Below are 22,842 nucleotides of genomic sequence, written 5' to 3'. Positions count from 1 at the left end.
CCACATAAAATAAGCCTTCATATGGCCCTCTAGGTGAAAAACTGAAAAAGTTATGGATATTAAAAAGGTAGGGAGAAAGAACAAAACGCAAAAATGAAAATTAACGCTAAAACAACCCTGCATTTTTAAAGGGTTAAGATTTATGTACCATCCTATATTTTCTGCAGTTAGCATTGAGGAAGATTTATCACTGTCTATAGATGGGGATTGTGACTGCAGCAGAATATTCTTTATCAGGAGTCCTTACAACAGCATTATTGATACGGCAAAGATGTCTGTCATTACGTGCATCCTACTCTATCAATCTCTACCTTACATTGTAGTATTCCTATTGCATTGTTGGATATTCAGAAAATGTTATCTCCTACCTTTGTACCATGGTGGGATGAAGTGTGACTCCTGGGCCTCGTTTATTAACCATATGTATCAGTTTAATATAAATCAACTGAAAAGTATCAAAACGGCAGATAATCCAATGTAATTAGTTAAAATGTCACAATATCCCATTACAACAGGGGACGATGTGGCGCCTCGGCATCTGTTATACAGCGGCAGATTGTAATTATTAATGACATTTTCTGGTTAACGTTGCTCAGATGTTACAAAGACAGAATAATTAGTAACCGGAAACAACTTTTGTTCTGGGATCAGTGACTATTAGTCTCTTGTTGGCACGGCTGGCAAAGCAGAAAATTAAGAAATTAGGAAGTTTTCACTTGTAAAGTATCAAATTCATTTTAAGTAACAAAAAAGCTCTGTAAAAGCTTTGATCCATTCCTTTCTCTTAGGGCTTGTTCAATAAGCTGTTGTTCTCCGATAAAGATAGATTCGTTGGTCGGTAGGATGGGAGTTGAGCGCTCAACTCCAGTAAAATAAAATGGACCGCATTCAAACCAATGGGATCTTTTGGGACAGGGCTGTGTCCATTGTGCTCCAACCCATTCCACCACCAGGTGGCCCAGTGCTGATGGACCCTTCCAAGCCTAGGTTCACACTGTCAGAAACTGGCCGTGTCAGTTGCGCTCCAACCCGTTCCACCGGCTTTGCCGAATTGACCCTGAAAGGGTTGGAGCACAACTGCAATGTGAACCTAGCCTTGGAAGGGTCCATTAGCACTGGGCCACCTGGTGGTGGAACCCTGGTAGCAGCGCCATACAGATGACAACTTGGAGCAGGGCAGCACCATTTATGACCACTTGCATAGTGCATTGAGGGACCTAGTAATAACTTACCCCAATACCTTTTCTAGTGTCAGAAGGAGTAAGGGCCCAACATAGAATGATACCAAGGACATATGTACCATAGAGTCTGACCATGCAGCTGCTATGGAGACCTCGAAGGGCAAAGATGGTTTTGTGCATTTTGCACTGAGGACAAGCAGGGCTCTGTGCACTGAGTCTCTCTGACACACCCCTGGCTCACAGATCAGGACGATTGGCCAGCCAGGAGCCCTGCTTGTCCTGTCCTCACTTCCTGTATTTGAACTTCACACAGACTCACAGGAAATAGCTACAGGGACAGCATTTTTTCACCTAGAAATATACAAATTTTTAACAAATTTATATTACAAATATTTCTATAATAATAATAGTATCTACATAGTATCAAAAGTTTTTGTTAGACAGGTACACTTTAAATCCTGCACATAAATGTGTGCAGGATATTTATATTGTACGTATGAATCTCACAGGGACCTTGGTGGAAATCGTTCAATTCCTCTGCAGGGCCACCACAAACAAAAGAAAGCACTACTGCACAGTTCTTAAAAAAAAATTAAAAAAAATAAACTGACTGGCGGCAGCGCTAATTGGGGTCTTACTGAATACTCAGCTGGCAGGTCTTAGTGTTTGTGTATGAGAGACGGATTATATGTGCGCACTCATACCACTATAACATAGGGCGCTGTATGTTTTCCACAGTTATAGAGTCTTATACGTAATACAAAGGTTTTTTCCTTTTGTGGTCTGTATTCTTGTCCAGATCCTGTTCCTCCAGTGTTCGATGTACTTTTGCCGATGGTCCGGGTGTGTATGGTAATCTGTGCAGTCGCAGGGAGATCTGCCCCAGCCGGCGGCATCTCTACCTGCTTTCTGAAAGGAGTTTGAGTCCCTTAGCTCGGAGTGACATCACTACAGAGCTAGTTGGGCCAAAAAGATTCAACGCAGATTCGGAGAATAGCATTCTCCTTCCTCAGGGATACCCTGGCCCCCCGGGACTAGGCTATATACCATCCACCACAATTTACCATACAATCGCCTGCATATGCTATGAGTATGTTTTAGTCTGTACATATATTTCGTATCTAGTCATATGACAGTGCACACTAGGTATACTTTGTGTAGTTCATATGTATTGTGCAAAAAATGCATTTAGAAAACGCATATAAATAAAATGCCCCATATGAACACAGCCATAAAAATGTTATGCTCCATTTTTCTCTTTTTTCTGTTTATCATTCTAGAAAAGAAAACCTCTCAAAATCAATGTTTAGGTCAAAGGGTGTTAAGGTAAAAAATCCACCTGCATTCCGCTTTTGATAATTGGGAGCTGTAATTTCCTCCTCTCCAATGGGGATGTAAATGTTCTATTCCATAAAAATGGGACCCTTGGAAGGATGCATTATGTTTATCCGCATGTTTTGAAATGGGGTGTCCTTGATATCCTCTCCCTATATTATATAGGTGCTCGCCAATGCGTATCTATAAGTCTCTTCGTGCGCTATAATATTATATATATATATATATATATATATTGCTACACTGGCAATTAATTCCATATATGATACTCCTTGTTTTGCAATTAATATGGGATTTTATTTTCTTCTCAAAACATTCCGCTTTGTTAATAACTAGTTTTGGGGTGGTAATTCCAGTATATTTGCATCCTTTACACATGCGACAGGTGTAAAAACCTGGTTTTTGAAAGAAGATTGTGTTTATGGTATTCTTTCCCGTTTTTTTGACTGTGGAGGCTATCAAATTCCCTTTGTTCTGGCTTTTTCGGAACACAATTGTTCTCTTCCCCTGTAGGATGCCCCAATGTTTTTTTTATATTTTTTTCTGAGAAGGAAACTTTGGGAGTTGTAGGCGGTAATAATAGGATTTTTATTTACTGTGTCCCCTATGTTTTTACTTGGCGGGCTGGTATTTTTATCCTTAAGGGAAGATCTATCCAATTTATGTACCTCTTCAATTGTCCGGGTAAGGATGTCCATATCATAAAGATAGCAAAACAAGTGGTGTCATATGGAATTGCCCATGTGATAAAATATATATAGGGAGCACAAACATTTATCGAAACGCATTGGTGAGCACCTATATAATATAGGGACAGGATATCAAGGACACCCCCTTTCAAAACATGCGGATAAACATAATGCCTCCTTCCAAGGGTCCCATTTTTATGGAATAGAACATATACATCCCCATTGTAGGGGGGAGAAAATTACATCTCCTAATTATCAAAAACGGAATGCAGGCGGATTTTTTACCTTAACACACTGCCACCCTTTGGCCTCAACGTTGATTTCGAGAGGTTTGCTTTTCTAGAATGATAAAAAAAAAAAAAAACAGAAAAAGAGAAACAAATACAATTTTTATGGCTGTATTCATATGGTGCGATTTATATGCGTTTTCTAAATGCATTTTTTTTGCACAATACATATGGACTGCACAAATTATACCTAGTGTGCACTGTCATATAACTAGATACGAAAATATGTACAGACTAAAAACAAACTCCTAGCATATGCAGGCGATTGTATGGTAAAGTGTGGTGGATGGTATATATAGCTTAGTCCCAGGGGGCCAGAGTATCCCTGAGGAAGGAGAAGGATATTCTCCGAAACGCCATTGAATCTTTTTGGCCTAACTAGCTCTTTGTAGTGATGTCACTCCCAGCTAAGGGACTCAAACTCCTTTCACTTTTCAGCACGCAGGTAGAGATGCCGCCGGCCGGGGCAGATCTCCCTGTGACTGCACGGATTACCATACGCGCCCGGACCATCGGCAAAAGTACACACACTGGAGGAACAGGATCCGAACAAGAATACAGACCACAAAAGGTAAAAACCTTTGTATTACGTATAAGACTAACTGTGGAAAACATACAGCGACCCCCTATGCTATAGTGGTATGAGTGGGCACATATAATCCGTCGCAGATACAGGAACTTTTATACACTCCTCAAAAAGATAAAAGGGAACACAAACACCACCATGTAACTCCAAGTCAATGACACTTCTGTGAAATCACACTGTCCACTCAGGAAGCAACACTGACAATCAATTTCACATGCTGTTGTGCAAATGGAACAGACAACAGGTGGAAATTATAGGCAATTAGCAAGACACCCCCAATGCAGGTTGTGAACATAGACCACTTCTCAGTTCCTATGCTTCCTGGCTGATGTTTTGGTCACTTTTGAATGCTGGCGGTGCTTTCACTATAGTGGTAGCATGAGACTGAGTCTAAAACCCACCCAAGTGGCTCAGGTAGTGCAGCTCATCCAGGATGGAACATCAATGCGAGCTGTGGCAAGGTGGTTTGCTGCATCTGTCAGCGTAGTGTCCAGAGCATGGAGACGCTACCAGAAAACAGGCCAGCACCATCAGAAGACGTGGAGGCGGCCGTAGGAGGACAACAACCCAGCAGCAGGACCATTACCTCTGCTTTTGTGTAAGGAGGAGCACTGCCAGAGCCCTGCAAAATGACCTCCAGCAGGCCACAAATGTGCATGTGTCCACTCAAATGGTCAGAAACAGACTCCATGAGGGTGGTATGAGCCAGACATCCACAGGTGGGGGTTGTGCTTACAGCCCAACACCGTGCATTTGCCAGAGAACACCAAGATTGGCAAATTCGCCAATGACACCCTGTGCTCTTCACAGATGAAAGCAGGTTCACACTGAGCTCGTGACAGTCTGTAGACACCATGGAGATACTTCAGTTGCCTGCATCACCCTCCAGCATGACTGGTTTGGCGGTGGGTCAGTGATGGCGTGGGGTGGCATTTCTTTGGGGGGGGGGGGGCACGCACAGCCCTTCATGTGCTTGCCAGAGGTAGCTTGACTGCCATTAGGTAAAGAGATGAGATCCTCAGACCCCTTGTGAGACCATATGCTGGTGCGGTTGGCCCTGGGTTTCTCCTAATACAAGACAGTGCTAGAACTCATGTGGCTGGAGTGTGTCAGCAGTTCCTGCAAGAGGAAGGCATTGATGCTATGGACTGGCCCACCCGTTCCCCAGACCTGAATCCGATTGAGCACATCTGGGACATCATGTCTCACTCCATCCACCAACGCCACGTTGCCCCACAGACTGTCCAGGAGTTGGGGGATGTTTTAGTCCAGGTCTGGGAGGACATCCCTCAGTAGACCATCCACCACCTCATCAAGAGAATGCCCAGGCATTGTAGGAGGTCATACGGGCACGTGGAGGCCACACACACTACCGAAACTCATTTTGACTAGTTTTAAAAGGATCTTACATCAAAGTTGGATCAGCCTGTAGTGTGATTTTCCACTTTGATTTTGAGTATGACTCCATATCCAGACTATTATGGGTTGATAAATTTGATTTCCATTGATAATTTTTGTGTGATTTTTTTGTCAGCACATTCAGCTATGTAAAGATGAAAGTATTTCATACTATTAGTTTATTTAGATCTAGGATGTTATCTTAGCGTTCCCTTTATTTTTTTGAGCAGTGTATTTTGTATTTAAATATTAGTGTTTTCCAACCTGTGTCTCTCCAGCTGTTTCAAAATTACAACTTCCATCATGTCCCAACAACTGAAGGCTGTCAGGACCTGATAGCTGTAGTTCTACATCAGCTATAAACACTGGTTGGAAACCACTTTTTTCCAGTTAATTCTAATAGTCCAACACTGCCCTCTAGTGAGTAAAAGGTTTACTTTACATTGTGTTATATTTATGGCCTCTGACAATGTTATAAGTGGCACAAAATATAGGAGGAATATTAACTGTAAAACCAACTGGGGAGGGGCAGAGAAGGGGCTGCAAACATCTGAACATCACCATCAGCATTGTAGGGTTTTCTCTATAACTCTTCTGAACCAACAATTTATAGGACTGTAATGGTTTATTGTGGAGGTTACATCTACATCCCGTGTCCAGAGTTTGAAATGCAGGTCTAAACTGATCAGCCATATAATTAAAACCACCTGCCTAAAATGGAGTCAATCCCTAGCTAGTTCTGACCCATCAAAGCCTCTGAACAAGTCTTGTGGCACCAAGAGATTAACAGAAGATCCTCTTAACAGTTTATATGGACTTTTTTTTCCAGCGCATCCCAGTTTATTGATTGCAATGAGGAATTTCCAGCCGGAGACTTCAAGTGCGCCTGTCCGAGATCATTCTTTTGGCATTGAAATTTCACCACCTAAACATCCGCCGCTAAAATTTCATAGTGTGGACTGTGCAACGGAATCCCATTGCCTGTAATATCTAATCAGAATTCTGTAGTGTGAACTTAGCCTTAGATCCGGGGCAATCTGAGTCATCACCTCCATCTGTGTCATGTTTCACATTCCTGAACAATTTCTGCAGTGACACCAGGGCGATATACTGATGTCCTCTCATCGGTGCCCGGCCGTCCACACAAGGTTAAAAAAAACAAAAACAACACTTGATTCATCACATCAGGCAGTCTTCTTTAGCTCCATGGTCCAGCTCTGATGCTCACATGCCCATTGCATAGTACTGGGCACCTACCACCCTGGTTGTCCTTTTGACCACTTGTAGACAACGACTGTATACCAGGATCACGCTCCTAAGACCCGCCCTTTGGAGATGCTGATCCATCATGAACCAGACCTTGCCACAATTGTCCTGCTTCCATCACAACAGTTACAAGGAGGGAGTGATCACTTGTTGCCTTACATCTCCCACCCCAACAGGCACCATTGTCAGCAGATAATGGGATTATCCTTTACTTCGCAGTGGTTTTAAGGTTATGACTGATCGATGTACAACAGCTCGTCCATTGGTTTTGTTTGGTGCTGCAGTTCAGCCCTATTGACAAATTGATCAGGTTTAGGACTAGTTCACTGCTAAAGCAGCTGTCAGTCCGACAGAAAGACTGGAGTTGAACAGAGTTGTCTGGCTTAGAGTTAGGGTGGATGTGCTAAGTACATTGAGCCATCAGATAAAGATTGCTTCAATAAATGCACCTCTGGAGGACTCAGTCTAGTCATTTTAGTCATAACTGTGTAATGCTTTATCTCCCTTTGGAGGGCGCTGCAGCAGAAATTAACTCTTTGTGCATAATTTGCATGAGGAATACAGCATTCATATACTTCTTTAGTAAACACAACCACTGGCAGAATGGTAAAAATCTGAGGTTTCATTTTATTTACTTAAGTGCGTGAATAGATATATGTACATATGAAATAACTAGGCAGGCTTAAATCTTTTCTTTCAGGGCATAATGCTATGCCGGGGAGTTGAGGAAAAAGTCAACAAGCTTCCTAAACACTTCATCATTAAATCCTTTGATGTCATCTTTTTCCACCGCTTCATACAGAGGAGCGCTTTCCGTTCCCCAACAAATGTTCTTACGGTTCGGGTCTTTGTCTGCATCTGCGGCCAGAGCCAAAGTATTCAGCTGGTAGCAGAAAAATGAAAAATATTTCCCATCAGAAATAACACCTTGTGAGACAAAGGGTCGCGTGACATCTTCCTGACTCCAGAAGCCTGCGGGGAGAGAAAGGAAAAAGATTACACAAAAATATGACACTAAAGGTCTGTACTGAAGAAGGAGCACCGAATTCTGCTGCATTAGGTGTGAATTCACACATTGCAAAATTGTCTATTTCATCTACCTGACTGGAGCATGCTGCAGAAAGAACCTCATCCTGAGAAATCACAGAAATCTGCTGCATCCTTTAAAATGGTTACCACTTTTAACAAAAACTTTAAACATGTCAAAAGATCTTTATCCGTTTGGATCTTGGTTGTAAGACCCTCATACATCACTAGAACAAGTAGGAAGAAGAGCTCAGCTAAGGGCTTCTCTCCCAGTCTTCATATTTCTGTAGGAGACAAGCAATTCCCCCCTCCCCCTTTAACCTCTTAAGGACCCATGACGTACCGTTACGTCACGAGTCCGTTCCCGTTCGATAATGGGTCATAGTGGGTCAGGCCCGGCACCTAGCAACGGCCAGGACCTGTGGCTAATAGCTATTAACCCTTTAGACGCGGCGTTCAAAGTTGATTGCTGCGTCTAAAGTGAATTTAAACTAATGCCGGTTAGTTCAGGGGGCTGTTCGGGATCGCCGGGGTAAAATCGTGGCATCCCGAACAGCTATAGGACATGAGGAGGGTCCCCTTACCTGCTTCCTGGTGTTCGATCTCTGACTGACTGATCAGTGACTGAGATCCAGGCATGAGCAGTCAAACGCCAGAATCATCGATCAATGGTTTCCTATGAGAAACCATTGATCAATGTAAAAGATCAGTGTGTGCAGTGTTATAGCCCCTATAAGTTAAGATCATTTATCCCCTTCCCTAATAAGTTTGAATCACCCTTTTCACGTTAAAAAAAAAAAAAAAAAAAAAACACAACAGCGTAAATAAAAATAAAAATGTGGTATCGCCGCGTGCGGAAATGTCCGAATTATAAAAATCTCATTAATTTAGCCACACGGTCAATGGGGTACACGCAAAAAAATTTCCAAAGTCCAAAATAGCGTATTTTTGATCACTTTTTATATCATGAAATTTTTTTTATTTTTATAAAAAGCAGTCAATAAGTCCGATCAACACAAAAATGGTGCCGCTAAAAACTTCAGACCGCGGCACAAAAAAATTAGCCCTCATAACCCCCCCTCCCCCCCCAATATGCAGAAAAATAAAGTTATATTAAAGTTATGTTAAATTTTCCTGCATGTAGTTATGATTTTTTTCCAGAAGTACGACAATATCCAACCTATATAAGTAGGGTATCACTTTAACCGTATGGACCTACAGAATAATGATAAGTAGAGATGAGCGAACTTACAGTAAATTCGATTCGTCACAAACTTCTCGGCTCGGCAGTTGATTACTTATCCTGCGTAAATTAGTTCAGCCTTCAGGTGCTCCGGTGGGCTGGAAAAGGTGGATACATTCCTAGGAAAGAGTCTACTAGGACTATATCCACCTTTTTCAGCCCACCGGAGCACCTGAAAGCTGAACTAATTTACGCAGGAAGAGTCATCAACTGCCGAGCCGAGAAGTTCGTGACGAATCGAATTTACTGTAAGTTCGCTCATCTAATGATAAGGTGTAATTTTTACCGAAAAATTTACTTTGTGGAAATGGAAGCCCCCAAAAATTACAAAATGGCGTTTTCCAGTTACGCCGTAGATTTTTGGGTAAAATGACTGATTTCATTACAAAGTAGAATTGGTGGCGCAAAAAATAAGCAGTCATATGGATTTTTTAGGTGCAAAATTGAAAGTTATGATTTTTTTTAAAGGTAAGGAGGAAAAAACGAAAGTGCAAAAATGGAAAAACCCCGGGTCCTTAAGGGGTACTCTGCACCTAGACATGTTATCCTCTATTCAAAGTATAGGGGATAACATGTCTGATCGCAAGGGGTCCGGTCCAGGCTTCCCTAACCGTAATGCCGCAGTGCTGGCCCGTAGACCAGAGGGGGTCCAGGCAGCCAGACTCCCTGCAATCAGACATGTTATCCCCTATCCCTTGGACAGGGGGTAACATGTCTTGGGACAGAGTACCCCTTTAAGTTACAAGTTAAGTTACAGCAACTGACCCCGCTCAGCATGAAACGCCTATTCCCTGACAGGCACAGTGATGAACAGAGCGTGCCTGAACCAACAAAAAGGAGGAACGTCACCTGCAGCAAAAGCATTCAAAGCAGACGCAGAAAAGGAGGGATGCTGCGCTTTAATTGCCATTAATTACAATTAGAGCAATAGAGTGAAGGAGCTGGAATGGCATACATGGAGACAGCTTGGTAGAAGAAGAGATGGCAGGGAAAGGGCTTACAGTTTCAATGAGTCTCCAGAGCTGACAAGAGACAACCCACCCCCAATTTACTCCCCACACAGGGGTGTAACACCACTAATACATACTGTATGAAAGATACACAATTGGGGAAGATTGTGTGAATCAGTGCATGTGGAAGCATGACATATGTGTGTGATTAACCCCTTAAGGACAAAGCCCATTTTAACCTTAAGGACCAGGCCAATTTTATTTTTGCATTTCGTTTTTTCCTCCTCGCCTTCTAAAATCCATAACCCTTATATTTCCATCTACAGACCCATATAAAGGCTCGTTTTCTGCGTGACCAATTGTACTTTGTAATGAAACCTAATTTTACCATAAAATGTATGGCGAACCGAAAAAAAATTATTTAAGGAGGAAATTGAAAAGAAAACCACAATTTTGCACATTGGAGGGTTTTGTTTTCACACTGTACACTTTACGGTAAAATGACAACTGTTCTTTATTCTGTGGGTCAATACGATTAAAATGATACCCAAGGCTAGATACAAAAAAATAAATAAAAAATCTAAAAACATTGTATGCTTGTATGACGCGAGCACCGCTCCGATACTCCCGGTCATACACAGCACATAAATGTACGTCCTGGTGTGCGAAGTACCGCCAAACCAGGACGTACATTTAAGTCTGCGTTGTTAAGGGGTTAATACATTTTAAAACTGCTAGTTTGCCTCCATTTATAGTTCCATTTTTGTAAATCAGAGTTTTGCTGAGGTTTGTGCAAAACTGATAAAAAGACAGACATTTCTATAGCAGGGGAGACTAAAGGACTGTTGAATGTAGAATGTTTCACTGTACAGTGATTACTAGGTATACATACTGTAAGTAAATATAGAGGTGAATGGAAAAACCCAGTAGTCTGAATACCTATAATATGTACATAGGAAAAAGTCCTAAAAGATCTGGACACTGATCCCAGATGAAGGAGACCGTTCAGTCTTTGAAACGTGTCGGAGGTTTTCTGGTCGTCCCGCCATACCATAGTAACGTCACTATTGGCAATCAGCAATTAGAAAAGGGGAAACACACTGAAGTTACATCAGCACACCAACACACAAATGTAGAAAATATAAACGAATTTTAATTATAATGCCAAGTTTGTGTCTATACAAAACAAAGGGAAGGAAGAAAACAGTATTAAAACCATTTAAAATAATGGGCTAAGATGTAAGCCCAAGCACTGATCTAGGGAGGGGCCATGAACCTCCTCTCCTAGTAGCAGGCACCCGTCCTACTGTGCTGAATAATTAGTCACACCACACATATAAGACTGTTATAGATAATGGATGTACAGGCTGTGTAGCAACATAGTCAATAATATGTAAACAACAATAAACAGCTATAATAACCACTAAGCCTGTGATACTTGCAATTTGCACTATGCATAGAACAAGCGTGCAGAAGATGGAGGACTAGACCAGATGTGATGATCAGTATGGGGATGGGGCCACAGAGACCACACGCGTTCCGTCGCTCCCAAAAGGAGACTTCCTCAGGGGTTGGCAAACAGCTGATAACCATACTCTCCAGCGTGAATGGGCGCGGTAGAGACTCCACCAGCAGGGGCAGTCTCCCGTCCCTTCCCAGAAGCATTGTGATCGGACAATGACAGACCATGCATGCTGGGAGTTGTACTTTTGCAACAGTTGGGGCACACTGGTTGGAAAACCTTCAGTTTGGAAAATACCTAACTCAGAAACAGAACCTAACTGAAGGTTTTCCAACCAGTGTGCCTCCAGCTGTTTGCAAAACTACAACTCCCAGAATGTACCGATCGCCGAAGGGTATGCTGGGAGATGTAGTTATACAACAGCTGGAAGTACGCAGCTTCTGCCCGGACTACGGTGGGTGGGCAAAACGGGGAAACCAAACTTTAACCCCCCCCCCGCCCCTGATCTGCTCACCTCACTCCTCTCCCTTCAGGGGGGGGGTGGATCAGGGGTGTCTTGGACACCCCCGATCCCCCTTATTTTCCGTGTCTCCGAAGACCCATATGACCCAGAAGTGCAGCATATCGCCAGTTTGAATGGACCGGTGATTGCCGACATTGGGTGGTCTCAGGACCTCCCTCTGCAGTGTGTCGGGATGCCTGCTGAATGATTTCAGCAGGGTACCCGGTCCGGTCCCCGAACAGCTAGCAGCGGGGACTGGAATTCCCACGGGCGTACCCGTGCGTCCTATGTCCTTAAGGACTCAGGATGCAGGGCGTATGCATATGCCCTGTGTACTGCAGAGGTTAAGGAACTACACTATCAGAAGGAACTCTGAGTAAAACAGTTGCATACTTAATTGTAGAATCGGGTTATGTGAAAACGAAGCAGCACTTGCACTCTATCTACATACTACAGATAATTTAGAATGTGGTCCTTTTTACTCTTTAATTTACCAATCTAGAATTATGAGTGTCCAGATCTTTTAGGACTTTCCTATGTACATATTATAGGTATCCAGACTACTGGGTTTTCCATTCACCTCTATATTTACTTACAGTATGTATACCTAGTAATCACTGTACAGTGACACTATACATCCAACAGTCCTTAAGTCTCCCCTGCTATATAATTATATGTCTTTCTTACTTTTTAGCTTCCCTTTTTAACCGATGTGAAAGCAGTATCTGCAGGCTATCGCATCTCTTTTATTCGAGTCCAATAAGAGAACTTGCAAGTCCTATTTCAGAGCCGATATTTATTTTGGTAGACATTTGTACACATTCTTTATGGTCAAAAGGCACTCCTAATATACCAGGCAGCAGTGTAGGCACACAACATTTCCACCTAAAAACTATGATAAAACCAAAATATATATATATATATATATATATAAAACATAAATCTCTCTAAGCAAGTATGCCTACTCTACTTTTTGTGTGTGTTCTATAGTTAACCCCCTTAAAGGACCAGGCCCATTTTATTTTAGCATTTTTTGTTTTTTCCTCCTTGCCTTCTAAAAATCAAAACTCACATTTCCATCCTCAGACACACATGAAGGCTTGTTTTTTGAGTCACCAATTTTACTTTGTCATGACATCACTTATTTCACCATAAAATGTATGGCACAACCCAAAAATAAATTTGTGGGAAAATAAGAGAAAACCGCAATTTAGCAAGTTTTGGAAGGTTGTACTCTTTACGGTAAAAATGACATGTTTTCTTTATTCTGTGGGTCGATATGTTTAAAATGATACCCATGTTATATGCCTTTTTATAATTATACCGCTAAAAAAATAATAAAATAAAATCTCAAACTATTTAAACAAAATTAGTATGTTTGAAATTGCCCTATTTTGACCACCTATAACTTTCTCATTTTTCTGTATACGGGGCAGTATGAGGGCTAGTTTTTTACACCACGATTTGTAGTACCAATTTTGCTTGTATTTTACTTTTTTTTTTCCATAAAAAAAATAAAAAATTTACAACACCTTTACGCCATTCACCATACGGGATAATTAATATATAATTTTATAGTTCAGACTTTTACACACGCGGCAATAAAATATATGTTTATTAATTTTTCACGCTATTTATAGCAATCATTTGATTGCTAATACTGTTCAGCGCTATGCATAGGGCATAGCGCTGATCAGTGTTATCGGTGATCATCTGCTCTGGTCTGCTCAATCTTAGACTAGAGAAGACCCCAGGAGACTGAGGGAGGGAGGTGAGGGGACCTCCGTCCACCATTATGGATGATCAGATCTCTGCGGCAGCGCTGTGGACGATCATCCATTTTTATGCCTGCAAAGCCACAGATTCCATGATCTGTATCGATCACAGCATCTGAGGGGTTAATGGCAGACATAAGCGCAAACGCGATCGCAGCCGGGACCTGCCGTGCATGACGCAAGCACCACACTGGTGCTCACGGTCATGTACAGGACGTAAGTGTACGGTCCTGGTACGTTAAGTACCACCGCACCAGGACGTACATTCACGCCCTTCGCTGATAAGGGGTTAAAGATCTTTGTGCAAGCCCCAGTTTGCCACGTCTGGTGTCAAAAATTAAAAAGTTGCAAATTTTGTACACTTTTCAAAAAGCGGGTAAAGCTTGGACTAAAGGGGCATGACCCAACAGATTTATTACCACTTACAGCAGAGTACAGAACTAGGTTGTAACCATATCTACACCAGCGCCTAGTTTGTGTAGGCTTCCTTGAGATGTCTATAGATGCAAATGTACCCAAGATTTATCAAGAGTCATGTGCCTGTTGGTAAAAATTACATAACCGTCCCCTGGTAGGGCTTTACTTAGGACCAGACTAAGACACTGATCTTTGAATATCCTCCCATAGCCTTTGATTGTAGGGGCTGCTCACACTACACATTCACCATATGTCTTGCAAGTATACCAAGAAAGCTTCCAACATACAGTCTACATCCATTGGCTTCCATTGCTAGGTGAAGACTAAAAGATTTTTCTTCAGACCTCCATCTGGCATGCATACAGATGACAATCTGTAAGTGAAGGACGCCTCTGTTCTCCCTTGCAGTACCCCTTGCTGTTATTGTAAGGCCCTCGTGTCAGAGCCAGGGAAAACCAAAGTACTCCACAGTGACAAAGACCCTCTTTCTAAGGAAGAAAATAATTCTACAATATTAAGCTCCTACGAGATTAACATGCACGTCCTTGCAGACATCTCTTTAGATTAGTCCAAATTAAACAGCGCTGGCCTTATAAAAATAGTTTTCTGGTATCAGCCAGTTTTCTGATATAACATGTAGTTCTGGATTTGATTTGAGGACAACAGAGCCTTGTTAAAGTTTATGAGCTGGACCTACATTGGATATAGAGCAGACACTTTTTTTTTTTTAAATGTTATATTTTGGCAGCTAAAATTAAAGCACAACAGTCCTGTAAAGCTGGGTTGACACTACGTTTTTACAGTACGGGAACCAGATCCTGCTTGGAGGAGCGAAAACCTGGCGCTCCCGTATCCCAGCTGGACCCGGCCCTTATCTAATTCATTTCAGTGAGCCGACCGGAGTCAAACGGTGACTCCGGTCAGCTCATTTCCGCCCCGTATGCGGTTTTGTGACCGGACCTAAAACCACGGCATACCACGGTTTTAGGTCTGGTCAGAAAACTGGATACGAGGCAAAAAACGAGCCGACCAGAGTCACCATTTGACTCCGGTCGGCTCACTGAAATTAATTAGATACGGGCCGGGATACAGAATCACCCGGTTTTCGCTCCCCCAGCCGGACCCGGTTCCCGTACTGTAAAAATGTAGTGTGTGCCCAGCCTAATATGGGATCACATGAGGGACTTTGGGTCAGGTTTCTAGGACTCCAAAACAATTGTACATTTTAAACCTCATATTTGAAGAGGGGAAAAAAATACAGCATTCATGGGGTGCAAAAAGTTTTTATAAGAGCTAAGGGAGGTAAAAAATAAAATCACCACCTATACTCCGATACTTGCTGTTCCAGTGGTGCCCATTCCATGATGATCAGTGCTTTCTGGAGAAGTCTTCACATACATCAAATGCCTGCTCAGCCAATCACTGGCACATAGACTCGCCATAGAAGTGCAATAAAAAGCCCTCATTGGCATTAATAGGGGATTTTTCTTTCAACATTTTAAGGCAGTAATAGACCCTTTTTTTTGCACAGGTGAAGACTTGGGTTACCAGGGATAGACTGAAAAAAGTGTATTCTCATGTAGAGTATCCTGTGCATATTTGAAGCTGTGTTCCGTCATTTAATTTACATCAAATATGCGCAGGATACTGTACATGCTAACGCTCCAAAAACCAATCCCTTGCAGGTGTACGGGACCGACTTACTCTGCAACAAATCGGCCACATGTGACCATATCCCAGTCTAGACACAGGAGCAGATACAAATGAGAAGAAATATGGTATCAGTCTTTCCTTTACACTTTTCCTTCCATTTGATCCTCTCCTGTGCCACAAAAACTGGATGGCCAGATTTACATCACTGTCACAAAACCAGAAGTAAAGCTGATACAGAGATCAATGTAAAGATATTACATCTTCTGTGTTTTGGCTAAGAGGTTCTGAATCCAAATACTGCATTACCTATCCCTGTGATATGGGAGAGCTGTGTTTTTAATCTTTTTCTTAAAACCACACACTTGAAGATACACCTTCTGAAGAGTGAAGGAACATCCGGCCTTACCTTGGTACATGGCCTGAGCTCCTGTCCAGGCAAAGAGACTGGCTATGGCATTAGCCCTGAGGAATACTTCTGTGTGGTGTGCTTGGTTCAGCTTTTCTAGCCTCTCCCTCTTGTACTTGTCTGGTACAAGGTGAAACTGCGTGTGACCAAAACTACAAGGGTCATCCAACTTGGAACCTATGAGAAGGGAACAGCAAACACTAATTTGCAATCCTTAAAAAACAGTAGCTAAACCCCTATACATAATGACAATTTACAGCAACATGTGTACCTATACTTCAAATACCAACACACCGTGGTCTTCACACTTTTCTCCACTATTCCTACAGCGCCATCTGCTTCATTCCAGCACAGCTGCATTCAAGCATTTATTTTGTTACTGTAACTAGGTCATGTGATCACTTGCCTGACCCACAGAGGACCTAGTCCATCTTCGGTCATCTAACTTCCTGTAAACAACAGGATGACATAATGACCTACCACTCATCTCTATGTATATTTTGCTGACATCTTTACGGGATCAGGATATACTGCAGTTATACACCACCCGTGTTTGTGCTTACACATTTTACACAGCTATTTGTTGCACAAATCCCATTAAAAATGTGTCAGACGCAAGGTGTGAACATAGCCTGAAGACTTCAAATATCCATAAAATACCTCAATGGTGCTAAAACAGATGAAGCAAAAGGTATACACAAGAACCTCCATGTTATTTTCTAGTAGCCAATGCTGCAAAATACAAGCAAAAATAAATAAATCCCAGAGTGCTTCTTTAAACGAGCACAGACAAGCGCATAGCAAGGCGACTTCTGCCATCAGACACACTTTAAAGGTAGGGTCACACTTACCACAACCTGCAGCGCATTTGTCTCTCTGTATTTCAGCTTTGAACATTTTATCAGCTGATGGAAGTTTGTGAGCAGCAAATACACTGTGTGACCCTTAGAGATGAGCGAACTTACAGTAAATTCGATTCGTCACGAACTTCTCGGCTCGGCAGTTGATGACTTTTCCTGCATAAATTAGTTCAGCTCTCCCGTGGGCTGGAAAAGGTGGATACAGTCCTAGGAGACTCTTTCCTAGGACTGTATCCACCTTTTCCAGCCCACCGGAGCACCTGAAGGCTGAACTAATTTATGCAGGAAAAGTCAGCAACTGCCGAGCCGAGAAGTTTGTGACTAATCAAATTTACTGTAAGTTCGCTCATCTCTAGTGACCCTACTCTAAATTGGCAAAAACACAACAGCACTGCCCTACAAGTATCAAGCAGTTAAGTCATATCCTGTGTATGTGTTTATAAAATGGCAAAAATGGGACTACCCTTTAGGGAAACATTTTCACGTGACCAGCGCCAACACGACCTGCTAATATAGAGGGGGGGGGGGGGGGGTTGGGGGAGACACACAATGTGTCTAGCTGGTCCTGCAATTTTGCTTCATGTATGAAAATCTCCACACATGTGTGCCGAGGAGATTTACCTATGAAGATGTTGTTGTCATATTGCCTTGGAAACAGTGGTAACCTGCTTGGCTCATAGGGAACAACAGGAACTTCCTCAGGTACAACAAAGTCTAAAGGAACAAACTAGAGGAGAGACGGGAAAAAAAAAAAAAAAATTAATAAACAAAAAAAACACATATGCTGTCATTTTCTGTTCAAAAGTTAAGCAAATTTTTCTTACAACATATAACTACATCAATGGATAAATGGGTTACGTTTTTTTTTTTCTTTTGCTAAACATGACAGTGTTAACACGACATACCCTCCCTAGTATCTTATGATAGATGCTCTGGGAGGAGATATTAGCTGGGTGTTATCAGGAAATAAATGGTACTGGAAACAATTTCTACTAAACTACTAATAATCCACATTACTGGGACTGTGTAAGAACCAGTTATAACCTATACTCTTCCGTGGGATAAATGATATATGCAAGACAACAACAAAAAAAAATACCAATACATTAACCTAGAATTGTTTCCCATAAATCACACACTATCCCAAAATCTACCGTATTTATCGGGGTATACCACGCACCGGCCTATAAAACGCACCCTCATTTTACCAAGGATATTTGGGTAAAAAAAAAAGTTTTTTACCCAAATATCCATGATAAAATGAGGGTGCGTGTGTGCGCGCGTGTATACCCCGATATACCCCCAGGAAAGGCAGGGGGAGAGAGGCCGTCGCTGCCCGCTTCTCTCCCCCTGCCTTTCCTGGGGTCTAGAGCGCTGCTGTCGGCCCTTTTCACCCCCTGGTTATCGGCGCCGCTGCCCGTTCTGTCCCCCTGACTATCGGTGCCGGCGCCGCTGCCCCCCCCCATCCCCGGTGGCATAATTACCTGAGTCGGGTCCGCGCTGCTCCAGGCCTCCGTCGTGCGTCCCCAGCGTCGTTGCTATGCACGGCGCGGCGCTCTGACGTCATGCGCCGCGCTGTTCAGCGCATAGCAATGACGCCGGGGACGCACGACGGAGGCCTGGAGCAGCGCGGACCCGACTCAGGTAATTATGCCACCGGGGATGGGGGGAGGCAACGGGGCAGCGGCGCCGGCAATGGGTGCCGTTGCCCCTTTTCTCCCCCTGGCTGTCGGCGCCGCTTCTCTCTCCCTGGCTATCGGCGCCGGCACCGATAGTCAGGGGGACAGAACGGGCAGCGGCGCCGATAACCAGGGGGTGAAAAGGGCCGACAGCAGCGCTCTAGACCCCAGGAAAGGCAGGGGGAGAGAAGCGGGCAGCGACGGCCTCTCTCCCCCTGCCTTTCCTGGGGGTGTATCGGCGTATAACACGCACACAGACTTTAGGCTAAAATTTTTAGCTTAAAAAGTGCGTGTTATACGCCGATAAATACGGTATTTTTATTTACAAAACACAAGACAAAAAAAATCCCCAAACTCCTAAAAAAACATATACCCCTAAGCACACAGGGCAGCCCATATGGCAGTGTTTCCCAACCAGCGTACCCCCAGCTGTTGCAAAACTACAACTCCCAGCATGCCCGGACAGCCGAAGGCTGTCCGGGCATGCTGGGAGTTGTAGTTTTGAAGCACCCTGCCCTATGTCAATAACAGATGGAACATTTTTGGGCACAAACCACTAGCAGGATAAATAATACGGACCTCGGTGTACCATACAGTGATTCAAATAAAGACAAAGGGGGAGATTTATCAAAACCTGCGCAGAGGAAAAGCTGCTGAGTTGCCCATAACACTAATCTATTCCTAATAATTTCAAAAGGAAAACAGATAGAAAGAGATTATATTAGAGATATGGAATATATATATATATATATATATATATATATATATTTATCTCTCTCTCTCACTCTCTCTCATAATACATAACCTTTGTTTACTACCAAATGATAAAAACCTGTTGCAGACGCTGTGTCAGACACTTTTTCACAGAACAGGGGATAAGAGGCAAAACATGTCCACATGGATAACACTTACCTCTTTGAGGGGTTCCGGCACTCTGATCTGCACCAGGGGGGTATCATCAATCTGAAATCTGATGGGATCTATGCAGCCTTTTCGGTGACCACGAGGGACCCTGGTCTCACCACGCAGCCAGTAAAAGTTCACCTGAGGCTTCACATCTGCAAGAAAAAAACATCATAAAAGTCTAACAGCAGAAGAGAGTCCCAAGATGTGTCTCACTGGCAGCTCTACAGTTCACATACATTACAGACTAAGGGTGCGTGTACACAACGGAGTTTTTGAGACGAGGGGACACTAACGACCGACACGCGAGGGGGGGGGGTATGTGGGGAGACTAACGACCGACACGCGAGGGGGGGTATGTGGGGACACTAACGACCGACACGCGAAGAGGTGAGGGGGTATGTGGGGACACTAACGACCGACGCAGGGGGGTATGTAGGGACACTAACGACCGACACGCGAAGAGGTGAGGGGGTATGTGGGGACACTAACGACCGACACGCGAAGAGGTGAGGGGACACTAACGACCGACACGCGAAGAGGTGAGGGGACAGTGATAACTGATCATGTGATGTCAAGGTATGTGCTGCATCCTGGCCAATCTGTTGGACCCTATGTATACATCCATCATGGAGGGTGAAGTAACCCTTATTCATGCATATACCCCAAAGAGCAATGTTCCCCAGCCTGTGGCATTCTGTGGGTTACAAAACTACAACTCCCAGCATGCAAGGTCAGATGGTCGCTGTTTGTCAACTGCCAGTTGGAGAATACTGTCATATAGTGTGAAAGACTGATATTATGGGTATGTATACAGGCAAAGTCCCCACAACCTATGCAAAACTACAACTCCCAGCATGCCCGGACTGTCTAAGGGTGTCTGGGTTTGCTGGTAGTTGTAATATTACAGCAGTCAGTTGGGGAATACTGTGTAGGCCTGGCACCATGGGTATGTATGCAGAGCACATCTCCGCAGCCTATGCAGGCGCCATGCACCACTCACCCAGGGTGCTGTGGCGGAGCAGGCCGTTGTACTGGGCGCACTGACTGCTGAGGATGGCCATGGCCCGGGACAAGAAGGGCCCCGCGGAGACCTCCTGGCTGCGGTACAGGAAGGTGCGCCCCCTGGTGGTGTAGTAGAGCTCCTGCAGCAGCGCCTCGCACAGCATAGACTTCAGTCCGGACATCTCCTGCTCCCCCAGGCTGACCGGACCCCCGCTCCTCCCGGGCAGGCCTGGCACGTACGCCGTCTTGGTGAAGTGCTGGTACCATCTGTCCGCGTTCTGCGCGAACGTCTGCGGATACACCACGTACTTGAGCCGCTGCAGGCCGGTGATCAGCTTCAGCTTGGCGGACACATCGGTCTGGGCGCGCACCCGGCTGTAGTGCCCCTCTATACGCCTCCGTCGGGACGCCGTGCTCCCAGACGTCATGGAGGCCACGACGGGCGGGTACGGGGAGGAGGCTGCGGCGGGGGGCTCCGGGGGTAAGAGCAGGGCGGCCGGTAACTCCGCATTGTGCCGCAGCTTCCCGAAGATCCTGCGCCCCGCCATCTTGCGCCCCGGCAACCAAGGACGCGACCTTTCACAGCGAGCTCTGAGTGGACAGCTGGAGGTCAGATGGCAGGGAGAGGACCAATCAGGGCTCTCGATTGTCTGACGTCTGGCCACGCACATGTAGCGGCGCAGTTCACATAGAAGCACGTGTAGGAAGAGACGTCAGTAACAGGCGCGCAGGCGCAGAACAGCTCCTTGAAGACTAGCGCTGCTCCTGGTCAGTGCTCCTTGCAGCATCTTCTCTCCTTTAGCCCAGCAGGATCACGTGATTGTGTTCTAAGGGCCAATGGGCTGGAGCTGCCGTCCTGAATGTTTTTTTCCTGCACAAACCATTAACACCTTCAGGATACAGCGATTTCATTTGTTCAGTTTTCATTTTTTTCTCCGTCTTTTAACCCCATAGAGGACATGTGACGTACATATACACCACCGCTGCCTGGTCCTCAGCGCATGGCGAGGTACATGTACGTCACATTGTGCAATGAGTCTATGTAGCAAAGATAAATGAAATGCAAAAATGAAAATTGGCTGTGCCTTTAAGGGGTTAATCATAACACTTTAAATTTCCCACCTACAGACCCATGTAGGGGCTTGTTTTATGTGGGAGCAATTGTACATTGTAATGGCATTACTTAGTTCACCACAAAATGTAAAGTGAAGCCCCCAAAAAATGATGGTGGGCAAAATTGATGAAAAAGCTATTTGGCAACAGGGGTTTCATTTTTACGCAGTGTACTTTATACAGTGATCCCTCAACTTACAATGGCCTCAACATACAATAGTTTCAACATACAATGGTCTTTTCTGGACCATTGTAAGTTGAAACCAGACTCAACATACAATGCCATGGACAGTCCAGATCTGTGAAACGCGTCAATGGCTGGAAGAACTGACCAATCAGAATGGGCAATTTACCGGTAAAACACCTGTATTACTGAAGTGTATGCACTGACTGAGGTCTGGTAGCCCCCCCCTACAGTACAGGGAGGTATTACATGTTCTGTACACTTTACCTGTACCAGGGTTAGCTGCTCCTTTGGACACCAGGTGAGGGTGGCTCCATTTTACTTTTTTAGGACACTGTGTGTACTGTACAGGACCCCGAAGAAGCTCCTGTCCTCTACATAGAGCAGTGTTTCCCAAGCAGGGTGCCCCCAGCTGTTGCAAAACTACAACTCCCAGCATGCCCGGACAGCCAAAGGCTGTCCGGGCATGCTGAGAGTTGTAGTTTTGCAACAGCTGGAGGCTCCCTGCTTGGGAAACACTGACATAGACAGTGATTTACAGCTCCCAGCAGATCTTTCTTACTTTTATATGTAAGGATTTGCTTTATCTATATTAGTTATCTACTTATTTTTCTTTAACTCTCACTTTTTCCTATTTTTGGATGACATTTTGGTGTCTTCAGAACCAATTACCAGGTTTCCATAGAGTTCTGGTCTCAACATACGATGGTTTCAACATACAATGGTCGTCCCAGAACCAATGAATATTGTAACTTGAGGGACCACTGTAGTAGAATGACATGTTCTATATATTCTGTAGGTCTATACGATTACAACAATATCCAGTTTAATCACCCCAATAACACTTTTATTTTTCTGTATTTAGAGCTGTATGAGGGCTCGTTTTTGTGCGGCGATATGTAGTTTTTATCTGTGCCATTTT

The 22,842-nt window shown here is 43.9% G+C and overlaps 1 protein-coding gene and 1 long non-coding RNA gene across 2 annotated transcripts in view; one reads left to right on the top strand and one right to left on the bottom strand.

Annotated features, from left to right (window-relative positions):
- Positions 1-7,327: 7,327 nt before the first annotated feature.
- On the bottom strand, positions 7,328-21,454 carry MRPS30 (mitochondrial ribosomal protein S30). Its single transcript, XM_056542040.1, has 5 exons — positions 20,622-21,454; positions 19,628-19,773; positions 17,658-17,763; positions 16,177-16,353; positions 7,328-7,714 (listed from the first exon to the last, which is right to left on the bottom strand). Exons 1-5 carry the CDS (start codon positions 21,292-21,294, stop codon positions 7,452-7,454), a joined length of 1,365 nt encoding a protein of 454 aa, XP_056398015.1. The 5' UTR covers positions 21,295-21,454; the 3' UTR covers positions 7,328-7,451.
- The window catches only part of LOC130293408 (uncharacterized), a 41,791-nt gene continuing 40,206 nt past the window's right edge, over positions 21,258-22,842 (top strand). Inside the window, exon 1 of the long non-coding RNA XR_008848200.1 lies at positions 21,258-21,391. This is a non-coding gene — a long non-coding RNA (uncharacterized LOC130293408). The remainder of the gene's footprint in view (positions 21,392-22,842) is intronic.

The sequence above is a fragment of the Hyla sarda genome, chromosome 1, assembly GCF_029499605.1.
Source record: "Hyla sarda isolate aHylSar1 chromosome 1, aHylSar1.hap1, whole genome shotgun sequence".
NCBI classification, from domain to species: domain Eukaryota; kingdom Metazoa; phylum Chordata; class Amphibia; order Anura; family Hylidae; genus Hyla; species Hyla sarda.
Note: the sequence above shows the minus strand (reverse complement) of the source record. Positions and strands in the feature narration are given on the sequence as shown.